The sequence below is a fragment of the Fusarium sambucinum genome, chromosome I (assembly GCF_050947815.1).
Source record: "Fusarium sambucinum isolate potato_lamoka chromosome I, whole genome shotgun sequence".
NCBI lineage: Eukaryota > Fungi > Ascomycota > Sordariomycetes > Hypocreales > Nectriaceae > Fusarium > Fusarium sambucinum.
In genome coordinates this window covers 5,225,267-5,239,359 of record NC_139294.1, presented here as the reverse complement: position 1 = coordinate 5,239,359, position 14,093 = coordinate 5,225,267, and the positions used below count along the sequence as shown (strand labels likewise).

The following is a 14,093-nucleotide window of genomic DNA, read 5'->3' as shown; positions in this document are numbered from 1 at the left end:
TCATTCTGCGTATCTTGTCCGCGATAGCTATTTCAGTATCACATCTTGTTGATCAACTCGGACACTCCTAATGACAAGACGCAAAAAGAAAGTCGACAACGGCAGGATTCGAACCTACGCGTGCGAACACAATGCCTATGATGTCTCATAGAGATAGCAGGGCATCGCCTTAACCACTCGGCCACGTTGTCTGTTGTTAGTGAGCGTACCGCTATCACCAAACAACATGTCCTGCAGCCTGGAAGTGGCAGTGTAGTTGGGGTAACACAAGCTCTGTCAGAGTATAAGCTAGCTGCATATAAGCTCGGTCATTTCTATACGCGTACAGTCATCTGATCATGTACTCGGTTATCAAGACCGAGTAAGCATGGGAACAAGTTGCTATGCTATCTATACCCAAGGACCTAAGGACCTGAGGCTTAGGTTGGAGTAGTAGTAGCTCGTCAGCATCTTATTTCCGTCGTATTTTTTTAAACACTACCAAGTAGAATCCAAGTGCAACATGGCTTTAGAGACGAGAGTTATCAAGACTCGTAATGTAATTCAGCCACGTCATGACATGACAAACAGATCTTCGGTAAGACCGAGCAAGAGAAAAACATGGTGATTAAGAAAATGAAAGACCGAGAATGTCATCGTTGAATATACCCAAAAGGGAAACCACCTAACATGTTGTCTGTGGCTTAGATAGGTACCTAGGTAGGTAGTTTTAGTTTGGTTAGATCCCTACCGCGTTCCTGATTCGTACGGACGTTTACCACCCACTGACGTCGTTGGTTTCAACTTCCCTCCCCCACTATCAAGAGACCCTTTAAACCCTTCAACAGTATTCTTTAAATTCTTAACGATTATCCCTCTCAAAATTTTGTTTCCCCATGATAAGCACAACTTGATCATCTCATTCACATCTCTGCGATTCATTCGCTACTTATTTAGTTATGGCTGGTATCGTTGACGATAAAGCTGCTGCGGGTCGGCAGCAACAACGACAACCCCGCGATGACGATAGCTCAAACAACCTGCAATTACCAGATATCCACATCGCTGATGACGATGCAGCTCCTCCTCCTTACGGAGAGGACCATGGTCAGGTTCATTTCTCGCAGCCTGGCTTTGATGCTGGTGCAAAAGTAACAGGCAAGTAAACATTCCCTCTGTTGCAGAGATACAACTGCCTTGGCGTCTAGACTAACCAGTTACATCTTATCTATAGGTGACGGTCGGGTCAACATCAATATCAATGCCAAGAACAGACGACTTGCCGATCTTCTCACTCCAACTCTACAAGATCAACTTGCCCCTGAGCCTGAGCAACCTGATCTCCCTCCCGCATATATCCCTCCAAGCCTTGGAGGTAGACCTGGACAAACTCCACCACCAAAACTCAATGTCGTCGTACAAATCGTTGGTTCACGAGGCGACGTTCAACCTTTTGTCGCCCTAGCCAAGGTTTTGAAAGACACATACGGACACAGAGTACGAATAGCTACTCATCCTACCTTCCGTACATTTGTCGAAGAGAATGGTCTCGAATTCTTCAACATCGGAGGTGACCCTGCCGAGCTGATGGCCTTTATGGTCAAGCACCCCGGTCTGATGCCTGGCTTTGATGCCATCACAAGCGGCGAAATCACCAAACGCCGAAAGGGTATCGAAGAGATACTTATGGGCTGTTGGCGATCATGTATCGAAGGAGGCGATGGTCTTGGCCCTGCTCCCAAGCCTCATGCCTCCAACGCGCCCTTGGATGTTTCGTTGGTATCAGGCAACTCAGGTCAAGAGCCCTTTGTTGCTGATGCTATCATTGCAAACCCTCCTAGTTTTGCCCACGTTCATATTGCTGAGAAATTGGGTATCCCTGTGCATATGATGTTTACGTGAGTGATCCACCTCGCCGCAAGAAAAGATGTGTACTGATAACTCTCTAGAATGCCTTGGTCGCCAACACGAGCTTTCCCCCATCCTTTGGCCAATATTCAATCGTCAAATACTGACGATGTGATGACGAATTATATGTCATATACTCTAGTAGAAATGATGACATGGCAGGGTCTCGGAGATGTTATCAACCGGTTCCGTAAGAAGGCGCTTGACCTTCCTCCGCTCTCGTTGATCTGGGCACCTGGACTTCTTTCAAGACTCAAAATCTCTTGGACATACTGCTGGCAAGTACTTGCGGACTACTACCGGATTATTACTAACCAACTGGTTACAGGTCACCAGCCTTAATTCCAAAGCCCAACGATTGGGGTCGGCACATTGATATTTCTGGCTTTTACTTTCTCAACCTCGCTTCTTCATATACACCCGACCCCGAGTTAGCAGCTTTCTTACGTGATGGCCCTCCTCCAGTCTATATTGGATTCGGTTCCATTGTGGTCGATGATCCTAATGCTATGACCGAAATGATCTTTGAAGCAGTTAGGCTTTCAGGCGTCAGGGCCCTGGTCTCGAAAGGCTGGGGTGGTCTTGGTGCGGACGACCTTGGCAAGCCGGATGGGGTATATATGTTAGGCAATGTTCCTCATGACTGGTTGTTTGAACATGTCTCCTGTGTGGTACATCACGGTGGTGCTGGCACTACCGCTGCAGGCATCAAGGCTGGCAAGCCTACTCTTGTGGTGCCCTTCTTTGGCGACCAGCCATTCTGGGGTGCTATGATAGCAAGAGCCAAGGCCGGTCCTGACCCGATCCCATATAAGCAGCTGACTGCAGAGAAGCTGGCCGAAGCCATCAAGTTTTGCGTCAAGCCCGAGACTCTGGAGCAGGCCAAGGCTATGGGCCAGAAGATCAGAGAAGAAAAAGGAACCGATGTTGGCGGGAAGAGCTTTCACGATCATCTAGAGGTGGACAAATTGCGCTGCACTCTGGCACCGAGCAGGGCCGCCGCTTGGCGTGTGAGAAGAACCCAAGTACGACTTAGTGCCTTTGCTGCTGCAGTGCTGGTAGAACAGGGAATACTCCAATGGTCTGACTTGAAGCTGTAAGTCACAACACGAGACTGTGCTAAAGCTGAGCTGACAGAAGCAGGTATCGAATGAGGGAGTATAACACGGAAGAGCAGCCACCTGATCCGATTTCTGCTTGCACGCTATCGCTTGTCACTGATATAGGGGGCATTGGCATGGCAATCGCTGATATGCCCAGAGAGCTCTTCAAGAGCATGTCTAACCCGAAAAAGAAAGATCAGACACTATCAGACACTGCGAACCCTGGCGCCACTGAGAGTGACGCCTCGCTGACCAAACCTCAAGGCGCCGATTCGGATCAGAAATCAACTTCTGCGGCGAGCATCGCGGACACCGAAACGCTAAACTCTGCAGTCCTCACGACCTCTCACTCCAACACATCACATCCTACTATAAGCGACACAGCATCCAGCACTTCTGGTCTATCATCCCCCGATCAGTCAAGCGCCCAAGCATCAGCCAACCAGAAATCATGGAAGGAGCAGATGAAGCAAGCGGCCAACGCTGCCAAACAAGATCGGGGTGCATCACCTGTCAACTACGTGGACGCAGCTGTTGGTACAGGCAGGGGAGTTGGTCGTGTAGTTACCACTGGTGCCAGAACGCCCATGAACTTTTGCCTTGGACTAGCCAGAGGTTTCAGAAATATGCCAAAACTTTACAACGACGAGACTATTCGTCCTGTTGACAAGGTAACAGGGGTTGGCTCTGGTATTATGGTAGCAGGTAAAGAGTTTGGTTATGGCCTGTTTGACGGCATCACTGGTCTCGTTACACAGCCCCTAAAAGGTGCCGAGAAAGAGGGTATGCAGGGTTTGATCAAAGGGTTTGGTAAGGGTATTGGAGGTGTGGTAGCAAAGCCAGCGGCAGGTAAGTTTGCCGGAAGGTGGACGTTTGCGCGTTGCTAACCATACTGCAGGCTTTTGGTCTATCCCAGCTTACACCATGCAGGGCGTGGATGCTGAGATTACCAGGTATTTCTCCAAAAGCGTTCTGAACTACATCGTTTCCTCACGAGCTGTTCAGGGCCAGCACGAAATGCAAGAGACGACACCTGGCGAAATAAATGATGTTATTCAACGATGGAACAACTTCGCATCTGATCTTGACAAATTTTATCGATGGAAGAAGAAGGAGAAGGTCGCAGGAAAGCGTCCAGAGGGGTCTAGTCAAGACAGCGCAGAGGCCGTACTTGAACGCCCTCAAACAGGGTGGCTTCACACCAGGAATTTGTCCTTTGAAAAACGAAAGAAACTACATGCTGGCAAAGAAGCATGGGAAAAAGCTAATTCAGACACCCCGGTTCCACAATCAAAATCGAGCGGTGCTTCGGCTATACAGATGCACTCTTCCGAGGATGAAGAGCTTGAGAGAGCTATTAGGGCGTCAATTCAAGAGACGTCACGCGGCAACGCCGAGGAGGACGCACAGGTGGAAGCTGCTATGCGCGAAAGCATCAGCGTCGTCCGCCAGCGAGCCGAAGCAGGCGAAGCTGCACCGCTTCCTCTGAAAGACCCATCCATTTTCAAAGATTCCGAATATCAGATCACTGATGAGGAGTACCAAGCTCTTGTTGAGCAAGCAATTCAGCAGAGTCTGGGGAATGATGTGCCTCTGCCTCAATATTCTGAAATGCCAGGGTTCAGTGGGACGGACGCTGCAGCTCAGCCACATACAACATTCGCCAACGATGACGACAAAGAGCTGCAGCAAGCCATTGAAGCCTCTAAGAGGCAATCACCACCACCACTGCCGCCCAGAGACGTAGACGATGACGATTTTGAGCGTGCGGTAGCAGCGTCAAAAGAAGCCATGGAAAAGGAAAGCAGTCAGCAAACAGAAGAAGATATTGTGATGGAGTATGTCAAGAAGCAGAGCTTGGCGGAAGAAGAGTACAGAAAGAAGATGAGCCAGGGCAAGTCCTCAGAAAACACGGGCGACGATGACGAGGAATTAAGAAGAGCAATGGAGGAGAGCCTGAAGATGAATAGGGGTGACGCATCAGGTCCGTCGGGAATCTAAGGTGGTAGAGTATATGATTTTACTATAGCCAAACGCAAGTGCTAGGATACCCATGTTATGCAGTAACACATGATTTCTATTGTTTGATATGAAAGAACCATATAGGCGGCAAGCCGCAGCCGAATCTGATATGTTAATGGTCACTTGTCTGCCATCACAAGCATAGTGCCAACGTGCATATAAGACGGCAGCATCTTCCCGTCTTTCTATCTGCCTATCTAGTTGAGGTGCAGCTACATTCTTACTTAGCCCAAGACATATCGCGACTTGAATCATCCGTCCACCAACTCCATCTCTCCTTTCAAAACACATTCGCCGCCATTTCAACTATTCTGAAGTATGCAGGTACCGATCACTCCCACAAAAACTGGTGATCTTCCAGGTAGTCATGATGCGACAGACAAGCCTCCTTGTACTTCTTCGAGCCCATGCCGTAAATGCGAGATCCGCATGATCCTTCGTGGCCAGTACTCATTAGGTCATCAAGGCGAGGGTCACAGATGCGTAGGTGTCACCGCTTTCTCTGTTTCATTATTAGCTAACAAAATGCTCTCAGGAGCCCCTCTCTGAAGCCAAGGCTGAGGCTTCAAGCCAAATTGTGAAAGCAGCTGTGGAACATTTTTTCTACGGAAAACCAGTGAGTATCCAAAACACGTTATGTGGCTCTTGATGTTTGATTGACTTGGGAATAGATCCGCCAGTTGGACGACGCTGTTGAGAAGGCGAAGATTGTTGTGAAGGCCGAAACATCGTCCTCAGCTCCAAACATCTCGACTGGACGCCCTCTCGTGCCTACTTGGAAACAGGCATCGTCCGCTATCGCTTTTAAAGTCCCGTTTGAAAATGGGGCTAGTATTGTTGAAATGGTTCCCTCTGGGGAAACCAAGCTTGATGCTGTCCCTCAAGGCATGGCCGACAACATGGATGTTGTCGTGATGCAACAGAGGGCCATGATCAGTGCCTTGGTAAAGCAGCAGACGATGATGGTAAATATCATAGTCAATATGAACAAAAGCATGATGTCTGCTGTTGAGGATTCCCACCTCGGGTTGGAGAATATGTAGATGGTCGGATTCAGGATGTTCAAGAGGCAGTTAGTTTAGCCAAACTGATTTCACCGATACTAGAGTACTCGAGTCTAAATATCATCAAGTTTAAATCAACAGGTAGGATAGAAATTTGCCGGGACTTCTTATTAACCTAAATAATTATTCTTCTCTGTTCAGTGCCAAGATAAAAACCACAGTCTATCATCTCTGAATACTGCTTAAAGTGTCAGCTTAGATTTATCTAAGTGAAATTCTATTATTTCTAATAGGTATAAAATTCAGGGTGTTATTCCAGATAAGTCTGCTTTCTTAGCTAACAGGTTAATCTTTCTTCTACTTGGCAGATGTTACTAGACAGCAAAGTAAAGAATAGGTAGATATCTACGGTGGAACCAGGCAACTTCATTCACACTCCAGCACTGCCAAATATTTAATTAAGTAGCAAATAAATTATTATTATTTACCTTTATGCAGGTCATGAATTTCTTCATTTTTACCTTTTTCAAAGAAATTCCTCTCTTCACATCATCCTCACCATCTACCCAGTAGACAAGGAGAGGCATCAAACACCCCCAAACTCAGGCCTGCGTATTACCATTTTGATCATCTCAGGGCATATGTCCCTAGATCTTCCATTATGAATCCCCTTTTTTATCCTGAGATTCGAGGGCCTATGACACGCAGCAGTTCTGTGAGTTAGATTCCATAACACACATCATATCTCTATACACAACACGTCTCCCTTTAAGACTTCCGTCCAAGACTAACACAAGTATTAGGACGCTGGCACCATTCATGTCGCTCTTCCTGAGCGTTCTCAGAGTGATTACATTCCGGGAACCATATCGGATGACAGCGGATCTGAAGAGAGCGGCTTGAGCGACAAGTCCAACCAAGATGATGACAACAATGACGGCAAATCTCCTCCTAAGAAAAAGGTCCGCCGGGGGCCTGTCGAAGGTGCTCCTCGTAAGGAACCTTGCATCAAATGCGTCAACAAGATGGTCGAACAAGGACCAAAATTTCTTTGCTGTTCTCAAGCTTGTTTGTCTACCTTCTGTCTACATATGAAGGCGAACCTTTTGCTAATGCTCATCGCCAGCGCCATTGGCCACCAAATGCCACTCTTGTGCTCGGCTCAGATGTCGCTGTGAACTAGTACTCTTGAGTCCTCATCCTTTATATGAAATGCATTAAGACTAATGGCATGGTTCTAGCCTGATAGTCATGTTATTGGGCCTGGGCAACGCCTTCAAGAGGCTGCCATTCTTTTCTATAACGGCAAAACAGTAAGTCATATCACATTTATTAAGCACATTGATATTACTAGCAACACTTCGTAAAAAAGGTCCACAATTGGGATGAACTTGTCACGCAGTTCAAGCAGGCCAGTGAACGAGGCGCTGCTCCCCAAGCTGCTGCTCCCCAAGCCGGTCCTTTGTCTCTGAGCTTTTCACAGGCAACCGCCAGAGCTAGACCTCAGCGCGAGGATCCTCGACGCGAGAGTCTTCCGCAGGAAGCTATAGGGACTAACTCTGCGCAATTTGCTCCTACGGTCCTTCAGCCTATCAATCGTGACAGCCAAGCTCAACTCTTGCAGGAAGCCCGGGCTCATAATCACAGACTGGAACAGCTCATTACCCAGACTAATGAGAGAATTAACCAACTGACCGTCATCGTTCAACTATTGCAGCGATCCCTCCAAACCCAGAAAAGTGGTTTCACTACCATCAGTAATGATATCACTCAGACTAATAAAGGCATTGACCTATTGATAACCGTCACTCGCCAACTTGGGTCTGCCACCAACATACAAACAACCGAGCTCCGTCAGATGCGCAACGAGATGCGTCACGTTAATGGTGCTGACAACGCAGACCTGCCCTCTTTCACCCCCTAATCATGGCAGAATCCAACCAGGGTCAACTGAATTGGTAGGTCAGTTTATGCTTTTCACACTACCCCCAAAGCTAAGAGACTAACTTTGCCCACTAGAGTCTCTAAAAGGTCAATAATCGAGTCTGCTAAGGGGTTTATGTCAGAAATAAGCCAGAATCCGTCTTACACAAGCTTCTTCCTTGATGCTTGACTCCTTGAGCTAGGCCTACCTAGGTACCCAAGGGATATAGACAAGACACATACGTATAAGTGCGAGTCTAGCAAGGGAGGAACATAGAATCGAGTGTTAGTAAGAATTGGACGGTCCGGGTTCTTATGTGCAGAGTACAGGATGGACAGCAACGTAATTTATAGAAATGGACCTTTGTTTTGCTTTGCTCTTTTGGACTCGTGTCTGTATGTTAGTTGGGGTTCGAGCCAAGCATCTCATGTCACATTCGCCTCGACAGAAATTCCATATTCGTGCGTCAAAGCAGTCAAAGTCCAGATTGTCGGTTTGGACCCTTCTTTTCCCGAGATATAATACAAAGGCTCCCCTCATAAACCGCAATACCAAACAAACAAAATTCCCGGTGTGGCCGTATTAACCTAACCCTTCTGCCAGTCGGCGGGTGGTGGCGCGTCGTTCCCACATAACTTCATGTGTGGAAGAGAGGCCCTACGCCAGCCACATTCATGGTTATAACAAGAAATAGCAGCGTCCCCAAGATATCATCATCTCCCTTTCTCTTCGAGCTTCGTCGTGAAATTTGATGGGTTTTCGCAGCCGTTTAGCTGGAGAACTTTCGGGTAATCTTGGCGATAACTAAAAATAGAGTTAGAAAATACGCTTTGGACACATCTTCGTAACAAATGAGGGGGTAAGGCGTACTGTGAAGAGCAACAACGCTGAAGATAAAGACAAGAGAGAGAACAAGGACAACAACGGGGTCGACTTTGAGACCGGGCGACTCATCGGTGTAAAGTCCTGTAAAAGGGGTATTAGTATGAACTTCAAGCTCGGTATCAGATGGTACAACGTACGCAGCATGGTGCTGCTGGAACCACCGGCGCCAGCGGCGCGAGTGCTGCTTGGTCGAGCATTGGCAATCTTCTCCTTCTGGTCGGCGGCAGCGCGTCGTCGGATGGCAGTACGGGGACCACCAGGGATAGCAGGAGATGAGGGTCGGCCGATGTTGGCACCGCTGGCAGCAGCGCCGCCGTTGACGGGGGAAGAAGGACGAGGAGAAGACTATAAAGAAACAACGTGTTAGCGAATTGGTGTCGATCATATATATAACAAGCTTCATATCGATCTGAGCTCAAGAGAAATAGAGCTCAGTCGCAATGCGACACTAGCTCCACGGCTTGCATCGCCAATTGCTCTCGATTCAAAGATTGAGACGTACCATTGTTGAAGAATTAAACCCGAGGAAGGAGATTTGACAAGAGAATCAGAGCAGGATTCTTAGAGAGCGCGAAATGGAGAAAAGAAAGGAAGGAATAGATAGTAAACGTTGATGGAAACCAAAGATCCAGACGAGAGATGGGGTCTAAATTAATGGTTTGGGTGGTTGTGCTACTCCCCCCGTAAAATGGGGGACCAGACCACTTAGGGAGTTGAGGCCACATTCACCAGAAAGAAGGGAGGCGGTGCTATAATTTTCCGGTGGCGTCTTGGAGCTCTGCAACTCCAAGGGACTTCCACCAAGATACAGCTCTCCACAATAGGTAATAGCTAGGTCCACATTACTTCACTTTACGCAGTGCAACAGTTCACCAACTCAAGTCAAGTCTATTCCCCAAAAAAAAGAAACTTGTGATTATTTCATTCAAGGCCATTAATTCTTTAAAAGAAATTTTACAATTTAGTGAGACTATGTATTGGGAGAGATGGCTGTAGCCTCTACACCTGTTGATCCCTATCATCAAGTCAGGCAGATTGGATATCAACAACAAACGCTCTCGTGCTCGCTTCCGAGTCCGCTCGCAGACTCGACATGAATGTATCGGGGGTGGTGTATAATCAAGAAAAAGGATGAAACAACGAGGAAGAAGAGAGAAGAAGCAGTAGTAGCAGTATCAAAAGACAAGAAACCATAAGACAAAGGGAATCAAGACAACAAAAAAACATTCGCGCATTGATGGCGCATCATCCATGCACTTGACGAGTCCTCCTCCAGCTCTTTTTTTTCATCCCATGAGATGAGATGGTGTCAAACATTCCCAAAATGCCTCAACAGGCCCTATCTCTGTTTCTTCAGCCCAGCGTGTACTGTAAACACAACATCACGCCCCATCGTTTCTGGAGATAAAGAACTCGTGTATGTTCCGTGCCTCTCCTGATGCTGATCCACCTTTTTTTGCTCCGAATCTGTGAGATGTAATGGCAATGCCTGCTGTAAAAGGCCTCCGTGCTAAAGCTGACCAAAGGCCGCTAGGTATCTTTGTAAAGGAAGTCTGAGCGTGTTGGCGAGGTTCGTTTCATTTCGTTCCGTTCCGACCGCTCAATTATGTATGATTAGACAATAGTACATCTACACCAGGAAACGAAAGCTCTCAACCAAACGCCTTCCGCTATGATGGCAACTCTGCAGATCAACGGTTGTAGTTCGAATCGTGGAAAAATGTTTTGACAAAGTAAAAAATGTTGTTAAGAAACGGTCATGCTTCAGAGTGTGACGTCAAGAACAAGGCTGACATCGGCGACATTAGGTCCTGCCAAATCTTCGAGGACGGGTATGAGATCTAGTAGCTCGTTGTCGTGGGCATCAGAGAACCAACTGCTGATGGGCACGGCGTGCTGTGGGTGGAAGATGTACGAGGTGGGCGAGTTATCAATAATGATGGTATCCTTCAGGTCTCGACCAACTTGGGACAAGTCCTTGACGTAATTTCCTTGGTGGTTGTAGCAACTCTCACGGAAGAGTCTATGGTGGACAACCTTGTGGATATCGAGCTGGTCCAATAGCGGATCTCCATACTACGTACTGTCAGTTTCCTGGTCGACAAACTATTCAAGTAAAACTAACCTTGGAGACGGAAGCTGTAAAGACCACAACTTCATAGAGCTCACCAACTCGCTTCATGAACTCGTCGACGCCTGGACGCTTAATCACGTACACATTGTGGTAATTACCCTCGATTTCAACAGGAATCGTAAAGTCGGCTTGGTGTAAGATCTGGCAGTAATTAGCGCGTATCCACAATATTCACGTCAATGACAAGACTTACCTTGAAGGAACTGTGAACCAGAGTCTCATCCAAATCGAGAACCAGACATTTCCTGCCCTTATGCTCTGGTGCAATGGGGGGCAACAACCATTTTTGCGGCTCAGGTGCTGATGGGCCAGCATCTGTGAATTGGCTGGGTGCCACGACAGCCGGGGGTGGGGGAGGTGGTATCGTCCTTTGGGTTGGATCTTCGACTGCAGGGGCTACAGGGGCCTCTTCTTCTAGCTCCTCAGTGGCAGCATCTCGCATATCCACGTCACCGCTGTTAGGCGTCTTGTCTGTCACCTGAGGCTCATCTTCTGTGGGAGTAGGCTGAGGGGGCTCCACTGTGACTGAAGGGGGAACAGATTGTTTCGATTCCCGGTTTTCTCGCTCGGCGGTTGTGATTTCGTCGTGGGCTTGGCCTGATGAAGTAGCCTCGTCCTTGGGCTCCGGGGCAGGAACAGTGACTTGAGACTCTCTCTCCACAACTGGCCTGGGTTGCTCCTGAGGAGTATTGGTTCGCGACCTTGCGGATGTTGGGCGCTGAGGTAGGACGTCGAGCTTGTGTACGTTTTCGTTGGTTTCCTCGTTGCCAGCTGGACCTTCGGGCGTACCGCAGCATCCCAGAAAGGCGAAAAGACCACCGCGCTTCTTCTTTTGAGGGGGAGCGAGGGGAGAGTTTTGCTGAGAGTTTGCGGCAGTGTTTGTAGGTTCAGTTTCACCTCCGGTCCTGTTGCTTGAGGTGCTTCCATTCCGTCGTCGCGCCCGGAGACTTCCTTTGGACTCCTTCGATCGGCTTCCGATACTGTTCCGGGAATCGCTGACTGTGGCCCCACTCAAACCTGTCGATGTTGGTGACGATTGGTTCTGCTGTGACGATGATCTCGAAGGAACCTTGAGGAGGCCGCGACCCTTTTTGGAGCTTGTTCCCTCCTCTCGAGACGACTGACCCCTGTTCGACATCTCAGCATTGGCCGAGGTTGCCTGAGGTTGAATCTCGTCGTTTGTGGTTGACATTTTTGCTTTTGTATGTTATATCTAAATATTGGTCAGCTGCTGTCTTTGAGAGACTGAGATACAATAAGCAATGGTGAAAGTGATAGCTCGGGCAGGGCAACAGTGTATCAGGGGCGGTGACCAGACTCCTGCGCCTGATACAATAGTTGCATCGAGATAAAGAGTATATCCGCAAAGAGCTTGCCAGTTGAACCTTGGCATTGCCATACTGTCCATGCCGTCGCGCAAGACCTTATGCATATTAAAGGAGTGGTAGGTACTCACGTCGTTGACCGCAAACAAACAAATCCGGCTGGTATATCACCCCTAACTCTTCAAATAGGGCCTATCGAGGCCTAGAGCGTGACAAGAAACGAAGCCAATGAATATGGCAAGTATAAACAGTTGATGGAGTTTTGTTGGCGCAGAAAGTAAAAGGGCGAGCGGCGGGAAATTAAGGCGTGTTTGGGCCAAGGCAGGGGAGGCTAGAAGTCGGCCTGGACCAAGAATCGTACAAGCAGAATCGAAACTGTAGAACCGACCAAAAACGGCCACGAAAATGAATGGATGAATGAATAGACGATTCGTCTCAATCGTCGAAACAGATGCCGTCAACAGGAAACCTGATCGGGGATTGCGTCGGTCGGGAGATGGAGCTCAGTGAGAATGAGAAAAGACGGAGGACCAGCTGGCGACGGGCGACGGGGACCAGAGAGAGGTAAGGCGGGCGGATCGGAGGCTGAAAAAGACCTGGCGCGCAAGCGAAATGATTGCCTTTAAGAGATGAACTTGGTCTTGGCTCAAAGAGGAGAGATTAGGAAAACAGAGCAGGCCAGGGGGCTTCTCTTTCGCTCGCTCTCCCTGGGATGTTGTTTATTAGATGCAGATGAGGATGAGAGAGGTAAAAGTCAAGGTCGATTTTCGATTTGGAAAGGCTGGACTGGACGCGATGCAGTGCGTGTGGGTGCTGGTGCAGCGACAGTGGGAGACGTGCTGGAAGGGAAGCCTAGCCCGGGGACACATCCGCTAGAAACAGTGAGCAGCAGGGTCGGGGACAGTGGGAGACTGTGAGCCTGTGAGAGGCCAGAGACTGAGAGACGTCGAGCAGGATGGGGCTCGACTGGGCTTGACTGGGGTGGGTGGTAGAGGGAGGTGTGAGTGGAGTTGGGCTTGAGATTAACCCTCCGGGAGCATCCATCATGAAGAAGTACTATCGTATACTGTACGAAAGATGATGGATAGAACTGTATTTTACCGGGGATAACAGGGTAGTTATACAGTGTTAATAACTCAATCTTTGGTATCTTTGATAGCCAAAAAGACCATCCCTTGTCTCTCATCTCCGCTAATAATGGTGTCCGCCAAGCTCATCTTAACCACCCTGTCTTATGGCTGGTTTAGGTCCGCCCATGGCTTGGTGCGGCGCCTAAAGACCCCTGTCCTGGCTCTGCACATGTACCTACATTCATTACACTTTTTGTCGGCTGGAAGTATTTCTGCGCAAGAAGTCGGATCATCAGAACAAAAAGCAATTATTTTGATTAATTAAATGCCGTCTCGATAAATTGCAATTACTGAAATCATTATAAGCTGCATCTCTCCAGCTGTCATAGTGGTACTAGAAAGTTTCGGTCAATAGGTCAGGAAGCCACTTGGTCGGGCTGCCATCACCAGATGCTGGTAGCACTGATGCCCACCTACACCAACAAGGGATGGGTATCCGTTCTACGCTCTAATACATACCATCCATGACCGCGATCTTTCAGCAGAGCGCTGAGGAGAGGGTCTCTCCTTTTAACGTGATGCCCATATCTGCAGAAGAGGGGAGTTTAATTTCGGGTCTGTAACGATAAACAAACAAGAGTTGCCAGTCATTCTTCAGTCAGTCGTTCTCTTATTGCCAAGGGCCCAAGCTCTCTCCCCAGCTTTTTCAAGCTTCTTCCTTGGTCTTGGATTTGAGGCT

General features: G+C 48.3%; 5 protein-coding genes across 5 annotated transcripts; 3 read left to right on the top strand and 2 right to left on the bottom strand.

The window, feature by feature from the left end:
* Window positions 1-938: 938 nt before the first annotated feature.
* On the top strand, window positions 939-4,991 carry FSST1_004394 (uncharacterized protein; the record flags this gene model as incomplete). Its single annotated transcript, XM_083230564.1, has 6 exons — window positions 939-1,137; window positions 1,214-1,877; window positions 1,929-2,165; window positions 2,216-2,983; window positions 3,031-3,839; window positions 3,889-4,991. The coding sequence occupies 6 exons, from the start codon at window positions 939-941 to the stop codon at window positions 4,989-4,991; spliced, it is 3,780 nt and encodes a 1,259-aa protein (XP_083087824.1).
* A 339-nt stretch (window positions 4,992-5,330) lies between these two features.
* FSST1_004393 (uncharacterized protein) lies at window positions 5,331-6,055 on the top strand (the record flags this gene model as incomplete). Its single annotated transcript, XM_083230563.1, has 3 exons — window positions 5,331-5,495; window positions 5,548-5,628; window positions 5,684-6,055. 3 exons carry the CDS (start codon window positions 5,331-5,333, stop codon window positions 6,053-6,055), a joined length of 618 nt encoding a protein of 205 aa, XP_083087823.1.
* Window positions 6,056-6,677: 622 nt separating this feature from the next.
* FSST1_004392 (uncharacterized protein) lies at window positions 6,678-7,940 on the top strand (the record flags this gene model as incomplete). Its single annotated transcript, XM_083230562.1, has 4 exons — window positions 6,678-6,731; window positions 6,820-7,044; window positions 7,258-7,329; window positions 7,389-7,940. 4 exons carry the CDS (start codon window positions 6,678-6,680, stop codon window positions 7,938-7,940), a joined length of 903 nt encoding a protein of 300 aa, XP_083087822.1.
* A 769-nt stretch (window positions 7,941-8,709) lies between these two features.
* FSST1_004391 (Sec61beta family-domain-containing protein) lies at window positions 8,710-9,330 on the bottom strand (the record flags this gene model as incomplete). Its single annotated transcript, XM_083230561.1, has 4 exons — window positions 8,710-8,744; window positions 8,811-8,906; window positions 8,963-9,170; window positions 9,328-9,330. The coding sequence occupies 4 exons, from the start codon at window positions 9,328-9,330 to the stop codon at window positions 8,710-8,712; spliced, it is 342 nt and encodes a 113-aa protein (XP_083087821.1).
* A 1,259-nt stretch (window positions 9,331-10,589) lies between these two features.
* Window positions 10,590-12,151, bottom strand: FSST1_004390 (HAD-like domain-containing protein; the record flags this gene model as incomplete). The annotated part of the gene is made up of 3 exons (XM_083230559.1): window positions 10,590-10,901; window positions 10,951-11,100; window positions 11,153-12,151. 3 exons carry the CDS (start codon window positions 12,149-12,151, stop codon window positions 10,590-10,592), a joined length of 1,461 nt encoding a protein of 486 aa, XP_083087820.1.
* Between the last annotated feature and the right edge of the window lie 1,942 nt (window positions 12,152-14,093).